This window comes from Ranitomeya imitator, chromosome 6 (genome assembly GCF_032444005.1).
Source record: "Ranitomeya imitator isolate aRanImi1 chromosome 6, aRanImi1.pri, whole genome shotgun sequence".
Lineage (NCBI taxonomy): Eukaryota > Metazoa > Chordata > Amphibia > Anura > Dendrobatidae > Ranitomeya > Ranitomeya imitator.
Window position 1 is genome coordinate 17,859,856 of NC_091287.1, and position 22,711 is coordinate 17,882,566.

The 22,711-nt window shown below is 52.3% G+C and overlaps 1 protein-coding gene across 4 annotated transcripts in view; it reads left to right on the forward strand.

Moving 5' to 3' along the window:
* Positions 1 to 22,711, forward strand: part of VIPR1 (vasoactive intestinal peptide receptor 1) — a 319,284-nt gene that overhangs the window by 55,906 nt on the left and 240,667 nt on the right. For all 4 annotated transcript variants that reach the window (XM_069729252.1, XM_069729254.1, XM_069729253.1 and 1 more), the window contains exon 2: positions 19,087 to 19,180. In XM_069729252.1, the coding sequence (XP_069585353.1) occupies positions 19,087 to 19,180 (94 nt within the window). The remainder of the gene's footprint in view (positions 1 to 19,086; positions 19,181 to 22,711) is intronic.

Sequence of the window (22,711 nt, forward strand, 5' to 3'; positions counted from 1 at the left end):
GCAGAGCTGAGCTTGTCAGATGCAGCAGAGCTGAGCTTGTCAGATGCAGGAGAGCTGAGCTTGTCAGATGCAGCAGAGACGAGCTTGTCAGATGCAGCAGAGCTGAGCTTGTCAGATGCAGTAAAGGCGAGCTTGTCAGATGCAGTAGAGCCGAGCTTGTCAGATGCAGCAGAGTCGAGCTTGTCAGATGCAGGAGAGCTGAGCTTGTCAGATGCAGCAGAGCCGAGCTTGTCAGATGCAGCAGAGCCGAGCTTGTCAGATGCAGCAGAGCTGAGCTTGTCAGATGCAGTAGAGCCGAGCTTGTCAGATGCAGTAGAGCCGAGCTTGTCAGATGCAGCAGAGCTGAGCTTGTCAGATGCAGCAGTGCCGAACTTGTCAGATGCAGCAGAGCCGAGCTTGTCAGATGCAGCAGAGCCGAGCTTGTCAGATGCAGGAAGCCGAGCTTGTCAGATGCAGCAGAGCTGAGCTTGTCAGATGCAGCAGAGCTGAGCTTGTCAGATGCAGTAGAGCCGAGCTTGTCAGATGCAGCAGAGTCGAGCTTGTCAGATGCAGGAGAGCTGAGCTTGTCAGATGCAGCAGAGCCGAGCTTGTCAGATGCAGCAGAGCCGAGCTTGTCAGATGCAGCAGAGCTGAGCTTGTCAGATGCAGGAGAGCTGAGCTTGTCAGATGCAGCAGAGCCGAGCTTGTCAGATGCAGCAGAGCTGAGCTTGTCAGATGCAGTAGAGCCGAGCTTGTCAGATGCAGTAGAGCCGAGCTTGTCAGATGCAGCAGAGCTGAGCTTGTCAGATGCAGCAGTGCCGAACTTGTCAGATGCAGCAGAGACGAGCTTGTCAGATGCAGCAGAGCCGAGCTTGTCAGATGCAGGAAGCCGAGCTTGTCAGATGCAGCAGAGCCGAACTTGTCAGATGCAGCAGAGACGAGCTTGTCAGATGCAGCAGAGACGAGCTTGTCAGATGCAGCAGAGCCGAGCTTGTCAGATGCAGGAAGCCGAGCTTGTCAGATGCAGGAAGCCGAGCTTGTCAGATGCAGCAGAGCTGAGCTTGTCAGATGCAGCAGAGCTGAGCTTGTCAGATGCAGCAGAAATGAGCTTGTCAGATGCAGGAAGCCGAGCTTGTCAGATGCAGCAGAGCCGAACTTTTCAGATGCAGCAGAGCCGAGCTTGTCAGATGCAGGAAGCCGAGCTTGTCAGATGCAGCAGAGCTGAGCTTGTCAGATGCAGCAGAAATGAGCTTGTCAGATGCAGGAAGCCGAGCTTGTCAGATGCAGCAGAGCGGAACTTTTCAGATGCAGCAGAGCCGAGCTTGTCAGATGCAGGAAGTTGAGCTTGTCAAATGCAGCAGAGCCGAGCTTGCCAGATGCAGCAGAGCCGAACTTGTCAGATGCAGCAGAGCCGAACTTGTCAGATGCAGCAGAGCCGAGCTTGTCAGATGCAGCAGAGCCGAGCTTGTCAGATGCAGCAGAGCTGAGCTTGTCAGATGCAGCAGAGCTGAGCTTGTCAGATGCAGCATAGCTGAGCTTGTCACATGCAGGAGAGCTGAGCTTGTCAGATGCAGCAGAACCGAGCTTGTCAGATGCAGCAGAGCTGAGCTTGTTAGATGCAGTAAAGGCGAGCTTGTCAGATGCAGTAGAGCCGAGCTTGTCAGATGCAGCAGAGTCGAGCTTGTCAGATGCAGGAGAGCTGAGCTTGTCAGATGCAGCAGAGCCGAGCTTGTCAGATGCAGCAGAGCCGAGCTTGTCAGATGCAGCAGAGCCGAGCTTGTCAGATGCAGCAGAGCTGAGCTTGTCAGATGCAGTAGAGCCGAGCTTGTCAGATGCAGTAGAGCCGAGCTTGTCAGATGCAGCAGAGCTGAGCTTGTCAGATGCAGCAGTGCCGAACTTGTCAGATGCAGCAGAGCCGAGCTTGTCAGATGCAGCAGAGCCGAGCTTGTCAGATGCAGGAAGCCGAGCTTGTCAGATGCAGCAGAGCTGAGCTTGTCAGATGCAGCAGAGCTGAGCTTGTCAGATGCAGTAGAGCCGAGCTTGTCAGATGCAGCAGAGTCGAGCTTGTCAGATGCAGGAGAGCTGAGCTTGTCAGATGCAGCAGAGCCGAGCTTGTCAGATGCAGCAGAGCTGAGCTTGTCAGATGCAGGAGAGCTGAGCTTGTCAGATGCAGCAGAGCCGAGCTTGTCAGATGCAGCAGAGCTGAGCTTGTCAGATGCAGTAGAGCCGAGCTTGTCAGATGCAGCAGAGCTGAGCTTGTCAGATGCAGCAGTGCCGAACTTGTCAGATGCAGCAGAGACGAGCTTGTCAGATGCAGCAGAGCCGAGCTTGTCAGATGCAGGAAGCCGAGCTTGTCAGATGCAGCAGAGCTGAGCTTGTCAGATGCAGCAGTGCCGAACTTGTCAGATGCAGCAGAGACGAGCTTGTCAGATGCAGCAGAGACGAGCTTGTCAGATGCAGGAAGCCGAGCTTGTCAGATGCAGGAAGCCGAGCTTGTCAGATGCAGCAGAGCTGAGCTTGTCAGATGCAGGAAGTCGAGCTTGTCAGATGCAGCAGAGCTGAGATGCACAGATGTTCTAAAGCTGAGGTTGTTGGATGCAGCAGAGCTGGGTAGGGCACGTTCTGTACTGATGGACTTGTGTTGAGCTGGGTTTGTCATGTGGCATAGCCGTAGTGATCGGACGTGTTATCTGTATATAGGACCGTGTATAATGCACTGCGATCATACATGCATCTCTCCATAAGCTCCATCCATCATTCTCTGCAGGCTATGCTGGGAGTTGTAGTTTCCAGGGCGCGGCCTCCACCGCCCCTTCTCTCTAGGACACAATGTTCTGCATCTGATACTTTGACCTTTTACACTTTATGGCTTTTGTTTTGTCTTTACAGTGATTTTCTATTTGTTTTTCGGCTTATTGCTCTTTGTGTGTCATTTTGGATCATTTGGTGTTCAGAGAATGACGTCACTGGAGCACAGAGTATTTCAGGAGAGGGGGATAGTGACGTCACTGGGGAACAGAGTATTTCAGGAGAGGGGGAGAATGACGTCACTGGAGCACAGAGTATTTCAGGAGAGGGGGATAGTGACGTCACTGGAGCACAGAGTATTTCAGGAGAGGGGGATAGTGACGTCACTGGAGCACAGAGTATTTCAGGAGAGGGGATAATGACGTCACTGGAGCACAGAGTATTTCAGGAGAGGGGGGATAATGACGTCACTGGAGCACAGAGTATTTCAGGAGAGGGGGAGAATGACGTCACTGGAGCACAGAGTATTTCAGGAGGGGGATAGTGACGTCACTGGAGCACAGAGTATTTCAGGAGAGGGGGATAGTGACGTCACTGGAGCACAGAGTATTTCAGGAGAGGGGATAGTGACGTCACTGGAGCACAGAGTATTTCAGGAGAGGGGATAATGACGTCACTGGAGCACAGAGTATTTCAGGAGAGGGGGGATAATGACGTCACTGGAGCACAGAGTATTTCAGGAGAGGGAGATAGTGACGTCACTGGAGCACAGAGTATTTCAGGAGGGGGATAATGACGTCACTGGAGCACAGAGTATTTCAGGAGGGGGATAGTGACGTCATTGGAGCACAGAGTATTTCAGGAGGGGGAGAATGATGTCACTGGAGCACAGAGTATTTCAGGAGGGGGATAGTGACGTCATTGGAGCACAGAGTATTTCAGGAGAGGGGATAGTGACGTCACTGGAGCACAGAGTATTTCAGGAGAGGGGGATAATGACGTCATTGGAGCACAGAGTATTTCAGGAGAGGGGGATAGTGACGTCACTGGAGCACAGAGTATTTCAGGAGGGGATAATGACGTCACTGGAGCACAGAGTATTTCAGGAGGGGGATAGTGACGTCACTGGAGCACAGAGTATTTCAGGAGGGGGATAATGACGTCACTGGAGCACAGAGTATTTCAGGAGGGGGATAATGACGTCACTGGAGCACAGAGTATTTCAGGAGAGGGGACAATGACGTCACTGGAGCACAGAGTATTTCAGGAGAGGGGACAATGACGTCACTGGAGCACAGAGTATTTCAGGAGAGGGGACAATGACGTCACTGGAGCACAGAGTATTTCAGGAGAGGGGATAGTGACGTCACTGGAGCACAGAGTATTTCAGGAGAGGGGATAGTGACGTCACTGGAGCACAGAGTATTTCAGGAGAGGGGACAATGACGTCACTGGAGCACAGAGTATTTCAGGAGAGGGGACAATGACGTCACTGGAGCACAGAGTATTTCAGGAGAGGGGATAGTGACGTCACTGGAGCACAGAGTATTTCAGGAGAGGGGGATAGTGACGTCACTGGAGCACAGAGTATTTCAGGAGGGGGATAGTGACGTCATTGGAGCACAGAGTATTTCAGGAGGGGGAGAATGATGTCACTGGAGCACAGAGTATTTCAGGAGAGGGGACAATGACGTCACTGGAGCACAGAGTATTTCAGGAGAGGGGGATAGTGACGTCACTGGAGCACAGAGTATTTCAGGAGAGGGGACAATGACGTCACTGGAGCACAGAGTATTTCAGGAGAGGGGGATAGTGACGTCACTGGGGCACAGAGTATTTCAGGAGAGGGGGATAGTGACGTCACTGGGGCACAGAGTATTTCAGGAGAGGGGGATAGTGACGTCACTGGAGCACAGAGTATTTCAGGAGGGGGATAGTGACGTCACTGGAGCAGAGAGTATTTCAGGAGAGGGGGATAGTGACGTCACTGGAGCACAGAGTATTTCAGGAGAGGGGGATAGTGACGTCACTGGAGCACAGAGTATTTCAGGAGAGGGGGATAGTGACGTCACTGGAGCACAGAGTATTTCAGGAGAGGGGGATAGTGACGTCACTGGAGCACAGAGTATTTCAGGAGGGGGATAGTGACGTCATTGGAGCACAGAGTATTTCAGGAGGGGGATAATGACGTCACTGGAGCACAGAGTATTTCAGGAGAGGGGGATAGTGACGTCACTGGAGCACAGAGTATTTCAGGAGGGGGATAGTGACGTCATTGGAGCACAGAGTATTTCAGGAGGGGGATAGTGACGTCACTGGAGCACAGAGTATTTCAGGAGAGGGGGATAGTGACGTCATTGGAGCACAGAGTATTTCAGGAGGGGGATAGTGACGTCACTGGAGCACAGAGTATTTCAGGAGGGGGATAGTGACGTCACTGGAGCACAGAGTATTTCAGGAGGGGATAATGACGTCACTGGAGCACAGAGTATTTCAGGAGGGGGATAGTGACGTCACTGGAGCACAGAGTATTTCAGGAGGGGGATAATAACGTCACTGGAGCACAGAGTATTTCAGGAGGGGGACAATGACGTCTTTGGAGCACAGAGTATTTCAGGAGAGGGGACAATGACGTCACTGGAGCACAGAGTATTTCAGGAGAGGGGACAATGACGTCACTGGAGCACAGAGTATTTCAGGAGGGGGATAATGATGTCACTGGAGCACAGAGTATTTCAGGAGGGGGAGAATGATGTCACTGGAGCACAGAGTATTTCAGGAGGGGGATAGTGACGTCACTGGAGCACAGAGTATTTCAGGAGGGGGATAATGACGTCACTGGAGCACAGAGTATTTCAGGAGGGGGATAATGACGTCACTGGAGCACAGAGTATTTCAGGAGGGGGATAATGACGTCACTGGAGCACAGAGTATTTCAGGAGAGGGGACAATGACGTCACTGGAGCACAGAGTATTTCAGGAGAGGGGGATAGTGACGTCACTGGAGCACAGAGTATTTCAGGAGAGGGGGATAGTGACGTCACTGGAGCACAGAGTATTTCAGGAGAGGGGGATAGTGACGTCACTGGAGCACAGAGTATTTCAGGAGAGGGGGATAGTGACGTCACTGGAGCACAGAGTATTTCAGGAGAGGGGACAATGACGTCACTGGAGCACAGAGTATTTCAGGAGAGGGGACAATGACGTCACTGGAGCACAGAGTATTTCAGGAGAGGGGGATAGTGACGTCACTGGAGCACAGAGTATTTCAGGAGAGGGGGACAATGACGTCACTGGAGCACAGAGTATTTCAGGAGAGGGGATAGTGACGTCACTGGGGCACAGAGTATTTCAGGAGAGGGGACAATGACGTCACTGGAGCACAGAGTATTTCAGGAGAGGGGACAATGACGTCACTGGAGCACAGAGTATTTCAGGAGAGGGGGATAGTGACGTCACTGGAGCACAGAGTATTTCAGGAGAGGGGATAGTGACGTCACTGGGGCACAGAGTATTTCAGGAGGGGGATAATGACGTCACTGGAGCACAGAGTATTTCAGGAGGGGGATAATGACGTCACTGGAGCACAGAGTATTTCAGGAGAGGGGACAATGACGCCACTGGAGCACAGAGTATTTCAGGAGAGGGGGATAGTGACGTCACTGGAGCACAGAGTATTTCAGGAGAGGGGGATAGTGACGTCACTGGAGCACAGAGTATTTCAGGAGAGGGGGATAGTGACGTCACTGGAGCACAGAGTATTTCAGGAGAGGGGGATAGTGACGTCACTGGAGCACAGAGTATTTCAGGAGAGGGGGATAGTGACGTCACTGGAGCACAGAGTATTTCAGGAGAGGGGGATAGTGACGTCACTGGAGCACAGAGTATTTCAGGAGAGGGGGATAGTGACGTCACTGGAGCACAGAGTATTTCAGGAGAGGGGATAGTGACGTCACTGGAGCACAGAGTATTTCAGGAGAGGGGGATAGTGACGTCACTGGAGCACAGAGTATTTCAGGAGAGGGGATAGTGACGTCACTGGAGCACAGAGTATTTCAGGAGGGGGACAATGACGTCACTGGAGCACAGAGTATTTCAGGAGAGGGGGATAGTGACGTCACTGGAGCACAGAGTATTTCAGGAGGGGGATAGTGACGTCACTGGAGCACAGAGTATTTCAGGAGAGGGGATAGTGACGTCACTGGGGCACAGAGTATTTCAGGAGGGGGATAGTGACGTCACTGGGGCACAGAGTATTTCAGGAGGGGGATAGTGACGTCACTGGAGCACAGAGTATTTCAGGAGAGGGGGATAGTGACGTCACTGGAGCACAGAGTATTTCAGGAGAGGGGGATAGTGACGTCACTGGAGCACAGAGTATTTCAGGAGAGGGGGATAGTGACGTCACTGGAGCACAGAGTATTTCAGGAGAGGGGGATAGTGACGTCACTGGAGCACAGAGTATTTCAGGAGAGGGGGATAGTGACGTCACTGGAGCACAGAGTATTTCAGGAGAGGGGGATAGTGACGTCACTGGAGCACAGAGTATTTCAGGAGAGGGGATAGTGACGTCACTGGGGCACAGAGTATTTCAGGAGGGGGATAATGACGTCACTGGAGCACAGAGTATTTCAGGAGAGGGGGACAATGACGTCACTGGAGCACAGAGTATTTCAGGAGAGGGGACAATGACGTCACTGGAGCACAGAGTATTTCAGGAGAGGGGATAGTGACGTCACTGGGGCACAGAGTATTTCAGGAGGGGAATAATGACGTCACTGGAGCACAGAGTATTTCAGGAGAGGGGGACAATGACGTCACTGGAGCACAGAGTATTTCAGGAGAGGGGACAATGACGTCACTGGAGCACAGAGTATTTCAGGAGAGGGGGATAGTGACGTCACTGGAGCACAGAGTATTTCAGGAGAGGGGGATAGTGACGTCACTGGAGCACAGAGTATTTCAGGAGAGGGGATAGTGACGTCACTGGAGCACAGAGTATTTCAGGAGGGGGACAATGACGTCACTGGGGCACAGAGTATTTCAGGAGAGGGGGATAGTGACGTCACTGGAGCACAGAGTATTTCAGGAGGGGGATAGTGACGTCACTGGGGCACAGAGTATTTCAGGAGAGGGGGATAGTGACGTCACTGGGGCACAGAGTATTTCAGGAGGGGGATAGTGACGTCACTGGAGCACAGAGTATTTCAGGAGAGGGGATAGTGACGTCACTGGGGCACAGAGTATTTCAGGAGGGGGATAGTGACGTCACTGGGGCACAGAGTATTTCAGGAGGGGGATAGTGACGTCACTGGAGCACAGAGTATTTCAGGAGAGGGGGATAGTGACGTCACTGGAGCACAGAGTATTTCAGGAGAGGGGGATAGTGACGTCACTGGAGCACAGAGTATTTCAGGAGAGGGGGATAGTGACGTCACTGGAGCACAGAGTATTTCAGGAGAGGGGGATAGTGACGTCACTGGAGCACAGAGTATTTCAGGAGAGGGGATAGTGACGTCACTGGGGCACAGAGTATTTCAGGAGGGGGATAATGACGTCACTGGAGCACAGAGTATTTCAGGAGTGGGGGACAATGACGTCACTGGAGCACAGAGTATTTCAGGAGAGGGGACAATGACGTCACTGGAGCACAGAGTATTTCAGGAGAGGGGATAGTGACGTCACTGGGGCACAGAGTATTTCAGGAGGGGGATAATGACGTCACTGGAGCACAGAGTATTTCAGGAGAGGGGGACAATGACGTCACTGGAGCACAGAGTATTTCAGGAGAGGGGACAATGACGTCACTGGAGCACAGAGTATTTCAGGAGAGGGGGATAGTGACGTCACTGGAGCACAGAGTATTTCAGGAGAGGGGGATAGTGACGTCACTGGAGCACAGAGTATTTCAGGAGAGGGGGATAGTGACGTCACTGGAGCACAGAGTATTTCAGGAGAGGGGGATAGTGACGTCACTGGAGCACAGAGTATTTCAGGAGAGGGGATAGTGACGTCACTGGAGCACAGAGTATTTCAGGAGGGGGACAATGACGTCACTGGGGCACAGAGTATTTCAGGAGAGGGGGATAGTGACGTCACTGGAGCACAGAGTATTTCAGGAGGGGGATAGTGACGTCACTGGGGCACAGAGTATTTCAGGAGAGGGGGATAGTGACGTCACTGGGGCACAGAGTATTTCAGGAGGGGGATAGTGACGTCACTGGAGCACAGAGTATTTCAGGAGGGGGATAGTGACGTCACTGGAGCACAGAGTATTTCAGGAGAGGGGGATAGTGACGTCACTGGAGCACAGAGTATTTCAGGAGAGGGGGATAGTGACGTCACTGGAGCACAGAGTATTTCAGGAGAGGGGATAGTGACGTCACTGGAGCACAGAGTATTTCAGGAGAGAGGATAGTGACGTCACTGGAGCACAGAGTATTTCAGGAGAGGGGATAGTGACGTCACTGGAGCACAGAGTATTTCAGGAGGGGGATAGTGACGTCACTGGAGCACAGAGTATTTCAGGAGGGGGATAATGACGTCACTGGAGCACAGAGTATTTCAGGAGGGGGATAGTGACGTCATTGGAGCACAGAGTATTTCAGGAGGGGGATAATGACGTCACTGGAGCACAGAGTATTTCAGGAGAGGGGATAGTGACGTCACTGGAGCACAGAGTATTTCAGGAGAGGGGATAGTGACGTCACTGGAGCACAGAGTATTTCAGGAGAGGGGGATAGTGACGTCACTGGAGCACAGAGTATTTCAGGAGGGGGATAGTGACGTCACTGGAGCACAGAGTATTTCAGGAGGGGGATAGTGACGTCACTGGAGCACAGAGTATTTCAGGAGAGGGGGATAGTGACGTCACTGGAGCACAGAGTATTTCAGGAGAGGGGGATAGTGACGTCACTGGAGCACAGAGTATTTCAGGAGGGGGATAGTGACGTCACTGGAGCACAGAGTATTTCAGGAGAGGGGGATAGTGACGTCACTGGAGCACAGAGTATTTCAGGAGAGGGGGATAGTGACGTCACTGGAGCACAGAGTATTTCAGGAGGGGGATAATGACGTCACTGGAGCACAGAGTATTTCAGGAGAGGGGGATAGTGACGTCACTGGAGCACAGAGTATTTCAGGAGGGGGATAGTGACGTCACTGGAGCACAGAGTATTTCAGGAGGGGGATAATGATGTCACTGGAGCACAGGAGTATTTCAGGAGGGGGATAGTGACGTCACTGGAGCACAGGAGTAATGTTCTGCAGCAAATATCAGAGACAAGATTGAAGGGTCGGATTAAAATCGGCAATGAAGGTCAGTGGGTCGGTGAAAACCTCCGCTGACATCTGAATATGGCGCGATTGTCACAGACTCAGAAGGAAAAAGGGGAGATTTAGTTTTGATTTCTCCGTGTGCGAGAAAATCTGATGACAATTGTCCCAAACCCGACCAGACTGTGACAAGAGGCCGCGCTCCGATATTCTCAGACGTCTGAACGGCCCTGAGGCTTTTTGCTACGTTTTTTGGATCAGAAACTGATTAGAAATTCGAAGTTGTTTTTTTTTATTTCGATTTTGAGCCGGAGTTGGAGAATTTCTGTTCAGTTTCTTCATCGTGAACGTGTCCTCTGGAGCAATCACACTTTATTTTGCTGTTTTTGGAGCTGAAACGCTGCAACAATCCAATTAAATCTCGTCATTTTTACAGAATTTGTGCTAAAAAAATTGTAAAAAAACAGTGTGAAAAAAACACTGTGAACACCTCCTACAATGCAGGGTCCGATGCCCACGGTGCAGGGGGTGCACATAGCGCAGGGCACATGACGCAGGGTCCGATGCCCACGGTGCAGGGGGTGCACATAGCGCAGGGTGTGGTTCACATGACGCAGGGTCCGATGCCCACCGTGCAGGGGGTGCACATAGCGCAGGGTGTGGTTCACATGACGCAGGGTCTGGTTCACACGATGCAGGGTCCGATGCCCACGGTGCACACAATGCAGAGGGTGCACATGGCGCAGGGTGTGGTTCACACAATGCAGGGTCTTGTTCACACGATGCAGGGTCTGGTGCAAGGGGTGTACACGGCGCAGGGTCCGGTTCACGATGCAGGGTCTGGTACACACGACGCAGGATCCGGTGCACACGGCGCAGGGTCCGGTGCACACGGCGCAGGGTCCAGTGCACACGACGCAGGGTCCGGTGCACACGACGCAGGGTCCGGTGCACACGACGCAGGGTCCGGTGCACACGGCGCAGGGTCCGGTGCACACGGCGCAGGGTCCGGTGCACACGACGCAGGGTCCAGTGCACACGACGCAGGGTCCGGTGCACACGACGCAGGGTCCGGTGCACACGACGCAGGATCCGGTGCACACGACGCAGGGTCCGGTGCACACGGCGCAGGGTCCGGTGCACACGACGCAGGGTCCGGTGCACACGACGCAGGGTCCGGTGCACACGGCGCAGGGCCCGGTGCAGGGGGTGTACAAGGCGCAGGGTCCGGTGCACACGACGCAGGATCCGGTGCACACGGCGCAGGGTCCAGTGCACACGATGCAGGGTCCGGTGCACACGGCGCAGGGTCCGGTGCACACAACGCAGGGTCCGGTGCAGGGGGTGTACAAGGCGCAGGGTCCGGTGCACACGACGCAGGGTCCGGTGCACACGGCGCTGGGTCCGGTGCAGGGGGTGTACACGGCGCAGGGTCCGGTACACACGGCGCAGGGTCCGGTGCACACGGCGCAGGGTCCGGTGCACACGACGCAGGGTCCGGTGCACACGACGCAGGGTCCGGTGCAGGGGGTGTACAAGGCGCAGGGTCCGGTGCACATGGCGCAGGGTCCGGTGCCCACCGTGCAGGGGGTGCACATAGCGCAGGGTGTGGTTCACATGATGCAGGGTCCGGTGCCCACCGTGCAGGGGGTGCACATAGCGCAGGGTGTGGTTCACATGACGCAGGGTCCGATGCCCACCGTGCAGGGGGTGCACATAGCACAGGGTGTGGTTCACATGACGCAGGGTCTGGTTCACACGATGCAGGGTCCGATGCCCACGGTGCACACAATGCAGAGGGTGCACATGGCGCAGGGTGTGGTTCACACAATGCAGGGTCTTGTTCACACGATGCAGGGTCTGGTGCAAGGGGTGTACACGGCGCAGGGTCCGGTTCACGATGCAGGGTCCGGTACACACGACGCAGGGTCCGGTGCACACGACGCAGGGTCTGGTGCACACGACGCAGGATCCGGTGCACACGGCGCAGGGTCCGGTGCACACGACGCAGGGTCCGGTGCACACGACGCAGGGTCCGGTGCACACGGCGCAGGGTCCGGTGCACACGGCGCAGGATCCGGTGCACACGGCGCAGGGTCCGGTGCACACGGCGCAGGGTCCGGTGCACACGACGCAGGGTCCGGTGCACACGACGCAGGGTCCGGTGCACACGGCGCAGGGTCCGGTGCACACGGCGCAGGGTCCGGTGCACACGACGCAGGGTCCTGTGCACACGACGCAGGGTCCGGTGCACACGACGCAGGATCCGGTGCACACGACGCAGGGTCCGGTGCACACGGCGCAGGGTCCGGTGCACACGACGCAGGGTCCGGTGCACACGACGCAGGGTCCGGTGCACACGGCGCAGGGCCCGGTGCAGGGGGTGTACAAGGCGCAGGGTCCGGTGCACACGACGCAGGATCCGGTGCACACGGCGCAGGGTCCAGTGCACACGACGCAGGGTCCGGTGCACACGGCGCAGGGTCCGGTGCACACAACGCAGGGTCCGGTGCAGGGGGTGTACAAGGCGCAGGGTCCGGTGCACACGACGCAGGGTCCGGTGCACACGGCGCAGGGTCCGGTGCAGGGGGTGTACACGGCGCAGGGTCCGGTACACACGGCGCAGGGTCCGGTGCACACGGCGCAGGGTCCGGTGCACACGACGCAGGGTCCGGTGCAGGGGGTGTACAAGGCGCAGGGTCCGGTGCACATGGCGCAGGGTCCGGTGCCCACCGTGCAGGGGGTGCACATAGCGCAGGGTGTGGTTCACATGATGCAGGGTCCGGTGCCCACCGTGCAGGGGGTGCACATAGCGCAGGGTGTGGTTCACATGACGCAGGGTCCGATGCCCACCGTGCAGGGGGTGCACATAGCACAGGGTGTGGTTCACATGACGCAGGGTCTGGTTCACACGATGCAGGGTCCGATGCCCACGGTGCACACAATGCAGAGGGTGCACATGGCGCAGGGTGTGGTTCACACAATGCAGGGTCTTGTTCACACGATGCAGGGTCTGGTGCAAGGGGTGTACACGGCGCAGGGTCCGGTTCACGAGGCAGGGTCTGGTACACACGACGCAGGGTCCGGTGCACACGACGCAGGGTCTGGTGCACACGACGCAGGATCCGGTGCACACGGCGCAGGGTCCGGTGCACACGACGCAGGGTCCGGTGCACACGACGCAGGGTCCGGTGCACACGGCGCAGGGTCCGGTGCACACGGCGCAGGATCCGGTGCACACGGCGCAGGGTCCGGTGCACACGGCGCAGGGTCCGGTGCACACGACGCAGGGTCCGGTGCACACGACGCAGGGTCCGGTGCACACGGCGCAGGGTCCGGTGCACACGGCGCAGGGCCCGGTGCAGGGGGTGTACAAGGCGCAGGGTCCGGTGCACACGACGCAGGGTCCGGTGCACACGACGCAGGGTCCGGTGCACACGACGCAGGGTCCGGTGCACACGGCGCAGGGCCCGGTGCAGGGGGTGTACAAGGCGCAGGGTCCGGTGCACACGACGCAGGATCCGGTGCACACGGCGCAGGGTCCAGTGCACACGACGCAGGGTCCGGTGCAGGGGGTGTACAAGGCGCAGGGTCCGGTGCACACGACGCAGGGTCCGGTGCACACGGCGCAGGGTCCGGTGCAGGGGGTGTACAAGGCGCAGGGTCCGGTGCACACGACGCAGGGTCCGGTGCACATGACTCAGGGTCCGGTGCACACGACGCAGGGTCCGGTGCACATGACTCAGGGTCCGGTGCACACGACGCAGGGTCCGGTGCAGGGGGTGCACTCGGCGCAGGGTCCGGTGCACACGACGCAGGGTCCGGCGCACACGACGCAGGGTCCGGTGCACACGACGCAGGATCCGGTGCACACGACGCAGGGTCCGGTGCACACGACGCAGGATCCGGTGCACACGACGCAGGGTCCGGTGCACACGACGCAGGATCCGGTGCACACGACGCAGGGTCCGGTGCACACGACGCAGGGTCCGGTGCAGGGGGTGTACACGGCGCAGGGTCCGGTGCACACGGCGCAGGGTCCGGTGCACACGACGCAGGGTCCGGTGCAGGGGGTGTACACGGCGCAGGGTCCGGTGCACGCGACGCAGGGTCCCGTCTCGCCTCCATTGCGCCTCGTTTCTATTCATTGCACTTAAAAATTAAAAAATAATTAAAAAAACCCATCAGGGACTCGATCCTGCGACCACTGTACGGCTGTATATGTTGGCCCCCGGGGGCCGGCAGGCCGGGGCAGGACTGGGCAGGCCGGGGCAGGACAGGGCAGGCCGGGGCAGGACAGGGCAGGCCGGGGCAGGACAGGGCAGGCCGGGGCAGGACAGGGCAGGCCGGGGCAGGACAGGGCAGGCCGGGGCAGGACAGGGCAGGCCGGGGCAGGACAGGGCAGGCCGGGGCAGGACAGGGCAGGCCGGGGCAGGACAGGGCAGGCCGGGGCAGGACTGGGCAGGCCGGGGCAGGACAGGGCAGGCCGGGGCAGGACAGGGCAGGCCGGGGCTTGTCCCGCCGTCTTAATGAAATAAGAAGTATGAAAACATTCCTTTGATTTTCCTAAAGTGCCGCTCGCTAAATCCGTGGCCGCCTCTTTGTATTCACCCAAACTAATTGCTCCGCGTGTAAACAAATCAGGGCCGGTGGGAGGGAATCCTGCTCCTTTATTTGCTGATGGTAGCGCCGTGTTTGTCGAGGCTTCGAGTGTTGATCAGACACATGATAGCGGATTACGTGCCGCGGACACGATTATTAATTAATATCGTTCTGATAGAATGTGCGGATTCCCCATCAGCTTCAAGATCTCTGCTTGTTGTGAAGGAACGGAGACGGCCAGAGGCTAAGAACCCGTAAAGCTACAGATACATGTGACCTGCGCTGATACATTGTAACAAAAGATCAGAACAGAAAAGACTGGATATCATGGTAACAAACCCTCAGCTGTGGAAAATAAGATCATTCCTGCTGCCCCCTGACATTATTATAATGTCCTGATCCCCCTGATGATATCTGTCACTTATACTCTTCACTGATGGAGAAACATCTGCAAGTTATAGGGTGGGGAAAATAAGTATTTGATACACTGCCGATTTTGTAAGTTTTCCCCCCTACACAGAATGGAGAGGTCTGTAATTTTTATCGTAGGTACACTTCACCTGTGAGAGACAGAATCTAAAGATAAAATCCAGAAAATCACATTGTAGGATAATTACATAATTAATTTGCATTTTATTTCATGAAATCAGTATTTGATACAATAGAAAAACAGAACTTAATATTTGGTCCAGAAACCTTTCTTTGCAGGTACAGAGGTCAGACGTTTCCTGTGGTTCTTGACCAGTTTGCACACACTGCAGCAGGGATATTGGCCCCCTCCTCCATACAGATCTTCTCCAGATCTTTCAGGTTTCGGGGCCGTCAGGCAACATTGAATTTCAGCTCCTCCAAAGATTTTCTATTGGGCTAGGCTACTCCAGGACATTCAGATGCTACTTACGGAGCCTCTCCTTAGTTGCCCTGGCTGTGTGTTTTGGGTCAATGTTGTGCTGGAAGACCCAGCCGTAATCCATCTTCAATGCTCTTACTGAGGGAAGGAGGTTGTTGGCCAAAATCCCGCGATACATGACCCCATCCATCCTCCCTTCAGTATGGTGCAGTCATCCTTTCCTCTTTGCAGTAAAGAACCCCGAAAGTATGATATTTCTCCCACCATGCTTCACGGTTAGGATGGTGTTCTTGGGGTTGTACTCATCCTTCTTCTTCCTCCAAACACGGCGAGTGAAGTTGATACCAAAAAGTACTATTTTGGTCTTATCTGACCACATGACCTTCTCCCATGCCTCCTCTGGATCATCCAGATGGTCAATGTCGAACTTCAAATGTCTCTGGACATGTACTGGCGTACGCAGGGGGACCTTGTGTGCTCTTCAGGATTTTAATCCTTGACGCCGTGGTTTGTTACTAATGATAACGTTTGAGACTGTGGTCCCAGCTCTCTTCATGTCATTGACCAGCTCCTACTGTGTAGTTCTGGGCTGATTCCTGACCTTTCTCAGAATCATCCTTACCCCACGAGGCGAGATCCTGTATGGATCCCCAGACCGAGGAAGATTGACAGTCATCTTGTGTTTCTTCCATTTTCTAATAATTTCGACAACAGTTGTTGCCTTCTCACAAAGCTGATTGCCTATTGTCCTGTCGTCCATCCCAGCCTTGTGCAGGTCTACAATTTTGTCCCTGATGACCTTAGACAGCTCTTTGGTCTTGGCCATGGTGGAGAGGTTGGAGTGTGATCGAGTGTGAGGACAGGGGTCTTTTATACAGGTAACTAGGTCAAACAGGTGCAATTAATCCAGGTAATGAGTGCAGAGTAGGAGGCTTCTTACAGAAAAAGTAACAGGAAGACACAAAAGAGCATAGTAAAACCAAAAACACTCAGTTTAAAAAAAATCACAGTAATCTGCAAGTGCTAGTAAAAAGATGTAAAAAAAACAAACCAGGGTATTTGGTTGATACGTTGTTTTCAAAAAACGTATACTAAGCTGCTCCACCAAACGTCAAGGTATACCCATATAGAGCAGTCCTACCTAATGTATATAATCTCTATCTGATGTATTTAAAAACCTGATCATCTGTACATTACCTGTGTGAACAGGGTTCAGAGAGGAAATGTCCATGTGGACACGCTGAGTGGAGCAGCTTTTGTGCAGATAGCCCACAAGGAGTGGTGGGTAACTCCCTAGTGTGAACAGGTTCCTACAGACTTGTTCACTGTGCAAGTAGCTCATGTGTTCTTGTTTCCAGAAAAAGTAACAGGTCTGTGAGAGACAGAATTCTCGCTGGTTGGTCGGTGATCAAATACTTATTCCAGGCAATAAAATACTAATTAATTATGTAAAAATCTTACAATGTGATTTTCTGGTTTTTATTTTTAGATTCTGTCTCTCACAGGTGAAGTGTCCCTACGATAAAAATTACAGCCCTCTTCATTCTTTGTAGGTAGGAAAACTCGCAAACTCAGCAGTGTATTAAATACTTATTTTCCCTACTGTAGGTCTGGTGACTACGTGTCCCAGCATGTCTTGCCCAGAGGGAGATATAAACTTCTATAGCAAGTTAAATGTCATGCTGCTGCAATGCAGGTAGGTGCAGGCTTCACTAGAAGGCAGGAGATAGGAAGCAGGTCTGCACCTAAACAGAACTGCCCTGCAGTGCAACAATCAGGCTACCACAGGTGGCAGAAGAATAGTCAAACAAGCCGGGTCAAATTCTAGACTGTCGCGGAGTGCCAAAGGAATAAGCAAACTCACGGTCAGAGACAAGCCAGGGGGTCCGTAACGGTCAGGAGCTGTTAAGCCAAAAGACAAAGGACAGAAACAGGTCAGGATACAAGCCAAGTCAAAGACGGGGAGTCTGCACACTATGGAAACACTATGTCAAAATGGGAACAGGGGAAAACAGAGACACGGGTTCAGACAGCAAATGAAGCAGGACCAATCAGAGCAATCGGAGTCAGCTAGAGCAGCACTAGGCAAAAACTATAACTAACATCGCCTGCGGGGAGCAGCGGCAATAAATAGCCAACCTGAACCCTGAGAGAGGCTGAGAAAGGTTAACTCTTGACATGACCAGACTGGGAAAAAGGGAAAACAGGACTCAAAACCCGGTCTGGATCATGACACTAAAAGGCTAATAAAATGTTGCAAATAGTGAGAAAAATTGTGAGAGGCCAGAAATGCAGGTGAAGGCCCGGGAGAGGCTGGTTCTGTGCGCTGTGCAGCAGCAGCATGTTATTACAAGCAGTGCGTCAGCCTCATCTACCTGCAGGGTAGATGGTGATACCATAATTTCCCACGGGATCAATAAAGTGTATCGTATCGTATCGTATCGTAGGGAGTGTAAACACCACCGCCGACTCCAACGTGCACCGCAGCCGAGCAGAAGGCGTCAATCGTAGCTGTGTCCTCACAGGAAGAAACGGTTTGCACATAACATTTGCACTAATGTCTTTTTTCCAGCAGAGGCGACTAAATACTCGAACGCTCCACAACTTACACTAATTGCACGGTACAAAGACCACATGGCCAGTAAGGGCACCGAGGAGGGACGCTGGCTGATCCAGAGGATTTTGGCAGCAGCGGACAACCAGTGTCCCCCAGTCCTTTCCTACGCAGGAAGGATAAGTCGATGGCAGATGTTTCTGGCAGTGGCTTACTCTGCCCTTAACATTGAACATACATGCATGCGTAGGAGGGAATGGGAGGACTTGATGGTGTTTGGGCTCGCTCCTCATGGGCGTGATGTTCAGGGTCACTGTGGGATTAAACAGTCTGTGTGGTTGCAACGTCATCTGTAGATCGTCTTTTTTTTCTGAAGCCCATTTTTATGTCACAACTGCACCCACCCGAGTCTCGTCCTTCTCTGCTCACCCCCCTATGGTGCCCTAATAGACTTGGACTTCTGGGGGCAACTATCCCAACAAAACCTAGATCACACGATGCTCCTCGTTCACCCTCTCCCTAAAAATAAGCCATGTGCCCACCTGGGAGCAGGCCGGCCTTGTATTATAAAGACCCAATGGACAATTTGGTGGTCTACATATTGATTAGAGATGCACCCTGCAGTCAGGCTTTACTAGGGGGTCTCCTGGGATAGAATGATCCTTCTCGGGGGCAGGTTCCCTTTAAATCCCCATGTGCCGCCGATGTGTTATGTTGCGCTGTCTCCGGCCTCTGGGATCCGTCACGGTGCAGAGAGGATTTAATATGCAGATTACTTGTTTTGCATGAAGTTTGTTATTATGCAATTATGCAAATGTCTCCACGCGTCTTCCAGGACGGATCTTGACATCTTCACTTGCCACATAACAAAGTGACGGTTCCCGAGTTACCGGACAAATATTCAGCGGAGAGATGGCGCTCACATGGGGAACCCTGGAGCCGGATCATGGCCGTCATCTAATGGCTCCAGTGTGTTGGGGATGAGGGGATCATGGACAGCGAGGGGGGACTTGGCTGTAGAGTGTCAGTTCTTCTCCAGGATTATAAGACGCCTCACACGTGGTTTCTGTGTTTGCAGGTTCTCTCTGTGCCAGAATGTAACATTATGCAGCTAATCGACCACAAGCGCAACGAGTGCATAGACCACCCGGACTACTACAACGAGACCACAGGTACGAAACGGCCTAAGTGCTGACCAACGGAGGTCTACCGGGATAGATGGATAATAAATAAATAATAGATAAATGATAGATAATAGATAGATAATAGATAGATAATGGATAGATAGATAATAGATAGATAATAAATAAAAGATAGATAGATAATTGATAGATAATAGATAGATAATAGACAGATAATAGACAGATAATAGACAGATAATTAATAGATAGATAATGGATAAATGATAGATAATAGATAGATAATAAATAGATAATAGATAGATAATGGATAAAAGATAGATAATAGATAGATAATAGACAGATAATAAATAGATAATGGATAATAGATAGATAATGGATAGATAATAGATAAAGATAAATGATAGATAGATAGATGATAGATAGATAGATAGATAGATAGATAGATAGATAGATAGATAGATACCGTAGATAGATAAATCACCTTGTCATTACTGGTGGGCTCTTATGAGTTGGCCAATGTGCATTTTATAAGTATAATCTACAGTATATGGCAGTGATATATAGAGGACTGTGTCTGTAGGTGGTGTAGACACACAAATCTTCCGGGAGGCTCTGGTGGGACATGTCTGGGATTTCACATCTGGAGATCTGTCACTTGGAACAATTATTTTCCTAGAATTATGACTTTTCAAATTAGTTGGAAAAGGAATCTTATTTCTCACCATTTGGCACCAAAAGGGAGGAAGAGGTGACGGATGGAGGGAGCCAAAGACATGTCTCCGCAATAATGGATGTCTAGGCGTTCATGCTTCAGATAACTGAGAATAAAAAAAGCTTCCAGAATTTCGTGTACAGAGAAGTAACAGTCTATTAATGGAGTTAGGAACACAACAAAGAGATAGATAGATAGATAGATAGATAGATAGATAATAGATAGATAATAGATAGATAATAGATAATAGATAGATAGATAATAGATAGATAATAGATAGATAATAGATAATAGATAGATAGATAGATAGATAATAGATAGATAGATAGATAATAGATAGATAATAGATAGATAATAGATAATAGATAGATAGATAGATAATAGATAGATAGATAGATAATAGATAGATAGATAGATAGATAGATAGATAGATAGATAGATAGATAGATAATAGATAATAGAGCAGGGAGACTGATGAATCCATGAAGCAGCAGTCTGTGTGTCAGGAGCTGAATATAATGCGTTTACATGCGTCAGTACAATAATTGCAAATATTTCATTACTGTGGAACCCTAGCCGTAATGTAAATCCCCTTTTCAAGGATCCAAAGTGATATATTTAATATTATTTCTCTAAGAAAATCAAAGCTTCATGTCTCTGATTCAAAGCTCCAAATACTCTTCTTTGACTACAGTTAAAAGGTTGTATATCAGTTACTCCCCCTAGTGGTGACTGTAGACAGGATCTTATCATGTATCTCTGTATACAGGGAGCTCCCCCTAGTGGTGACTGCAGACAGGATCTTATCATGTATCTCTGTATACAGGGAGCTCCCCCTAGTGGTGACTGCAGACAGGATCTTATCATGTATCTCTGTATACAGGGAGCTCACCCTAGTGGTGACTGCAGACAGGATCTTACCATGTATAATCTGTATACAGGGAGCTCCCCCTAGTGGTGACTGCAGACAGAATCTTATCATGTATCTCTGTATACAGGGAGCTCCCCCTAGTGGTGACTGCAGACAGGATCTTATCATGTATCTCTGTATACAGGGAGCTCCCCCTAGTGGAGGCTGCAGACAGGATCTTATCATGTATCTCTGTATACAGGGAGCTCCCCCTAGTGGTGGCTGCAGACAGGATCTTATCATGTATCTCTGTATACAGGGAGCTCCCCCTAGTGGTGACTGCAGACAGGATCTTATCATGTATCTCTGTATACAGGGAGCTCCCCCTAGTGGTGGCTGCAGACAGATCTTATCATGTATCTCTGTATACAGGGAGCTCCCTCTAGTGGTGGCTGCAGACCGGATCTTATCATGTATCTCTGTATACAGGGAGCTCCCCCTAGTGGTGGCTGCAGACAGGATCTTATCATGTATCTCTGTATACAGGGAGCTCCCCCTAGTGGTGGCTGCAGACAGGATCTTATCATGTATCTCTGTATACAGGGAGCTCCCCCTAGTGGTGACTGCAGACAGGATCTTATCTTGTATCTCTGTATACAGGGAGCTCCCCCTAGTGGTGGCTGCAGACAGGATCTTATCATGTATCTCTGTATACAGGGAGCTCCCCCTAGTGGTGACTGCAGACAGGATGTTATCATGTATCTCTGTATACAGGGAGCTCCCCCTAGTGGTGACTGCAGACAGGATCTTATCATGTATCTCTGTATACAGGGAGCTCCCCCTAGTGGTGACTGCAGACAGGATGTTATCATGTATCTCTGTATACAGGGAGCTCCCCCTAGTGGTGGCTGCAGACAGGATCTTATCATGTATCTCTGTATACAGGGAGCTCCCCCTAGTGGTGACTGCAGACAGGATCTTATCATGTATCTCTGTATACAGGGAGCTCCCCCTAGTGGTGGCTGCAGACAGATCTTATCATGTATCTCTGTATACAGGGAGCTCCCTCTAGTGGTGGCTGCAGACCGGATCTTATCATGTATCTCTGTATACAGGGAGCTCCCCCTAGTGGTGGCTGCAGACAGGATCTTATCATGTATCTCTGTATACAGGGAGCTCCCCCTAGTGGTGGCTGCAGACAGGATCTTATCATGTATCTCTGTATACAGGGAGCTCCCCCTAGTGGTGACTGCAGACAGGATCTTATCATGTATCTCTGTATACAGGGTGCTCCCCCTAGTGGTGGCTGCAGACAGGACCTTATCATGTGTCTCTGTATACAGGGAGCTCCCTCTAGTGGTGGCTGCAGACAGGATCTTATCATGTATCTCTGTATACAGGGAACTCCCCCTAGTGGTGGCTGCAGACAGGATCTTATCATGTATCTCTGTATACAGGGAGCTCCCCCTAGTGGTGGCTGCAGACAGGATCTTATCATGTATCTCTTTATACAGGGAGCTCCCCCTAGTGGTGGCTGCAGACAGGACCTTATCATGTATCTCTGTATACAGGGAGCTCCCTCTAGTGGTGGCTGCAGACAGGATCTTATCATGTATCTCTTTATACAGGGAGCTCCCCCTAGTGGTGACTGCAGACAGGACCTTATCATGTATCTCTGTATACAGGGAGCTCCCCCTAGTGGTGGCTGCAGACAGGATCTTATCATGTATCTCTGTATACAGGGAGCTCCCCCTAGTGGTGGCTGCAGACAGGACCTTATCATGTATCTCTGTATACAGGGAGCTCCCCCTAGTGGTGGCTGCAGACAGGACCTTATCATGTATCTCTGTATACAGGGAGCTCCCCCTAGTGGTGGCTGCAGACAGATCTTATCATGTATTTCTGTATACAGGGAGCTCCCCCTAGTGGTGGCTGCAGACAGGATCTTATCATGTATCGCTGTATACAGGGAGCTCCCCCTAGTGGTGGCTGCAGACAG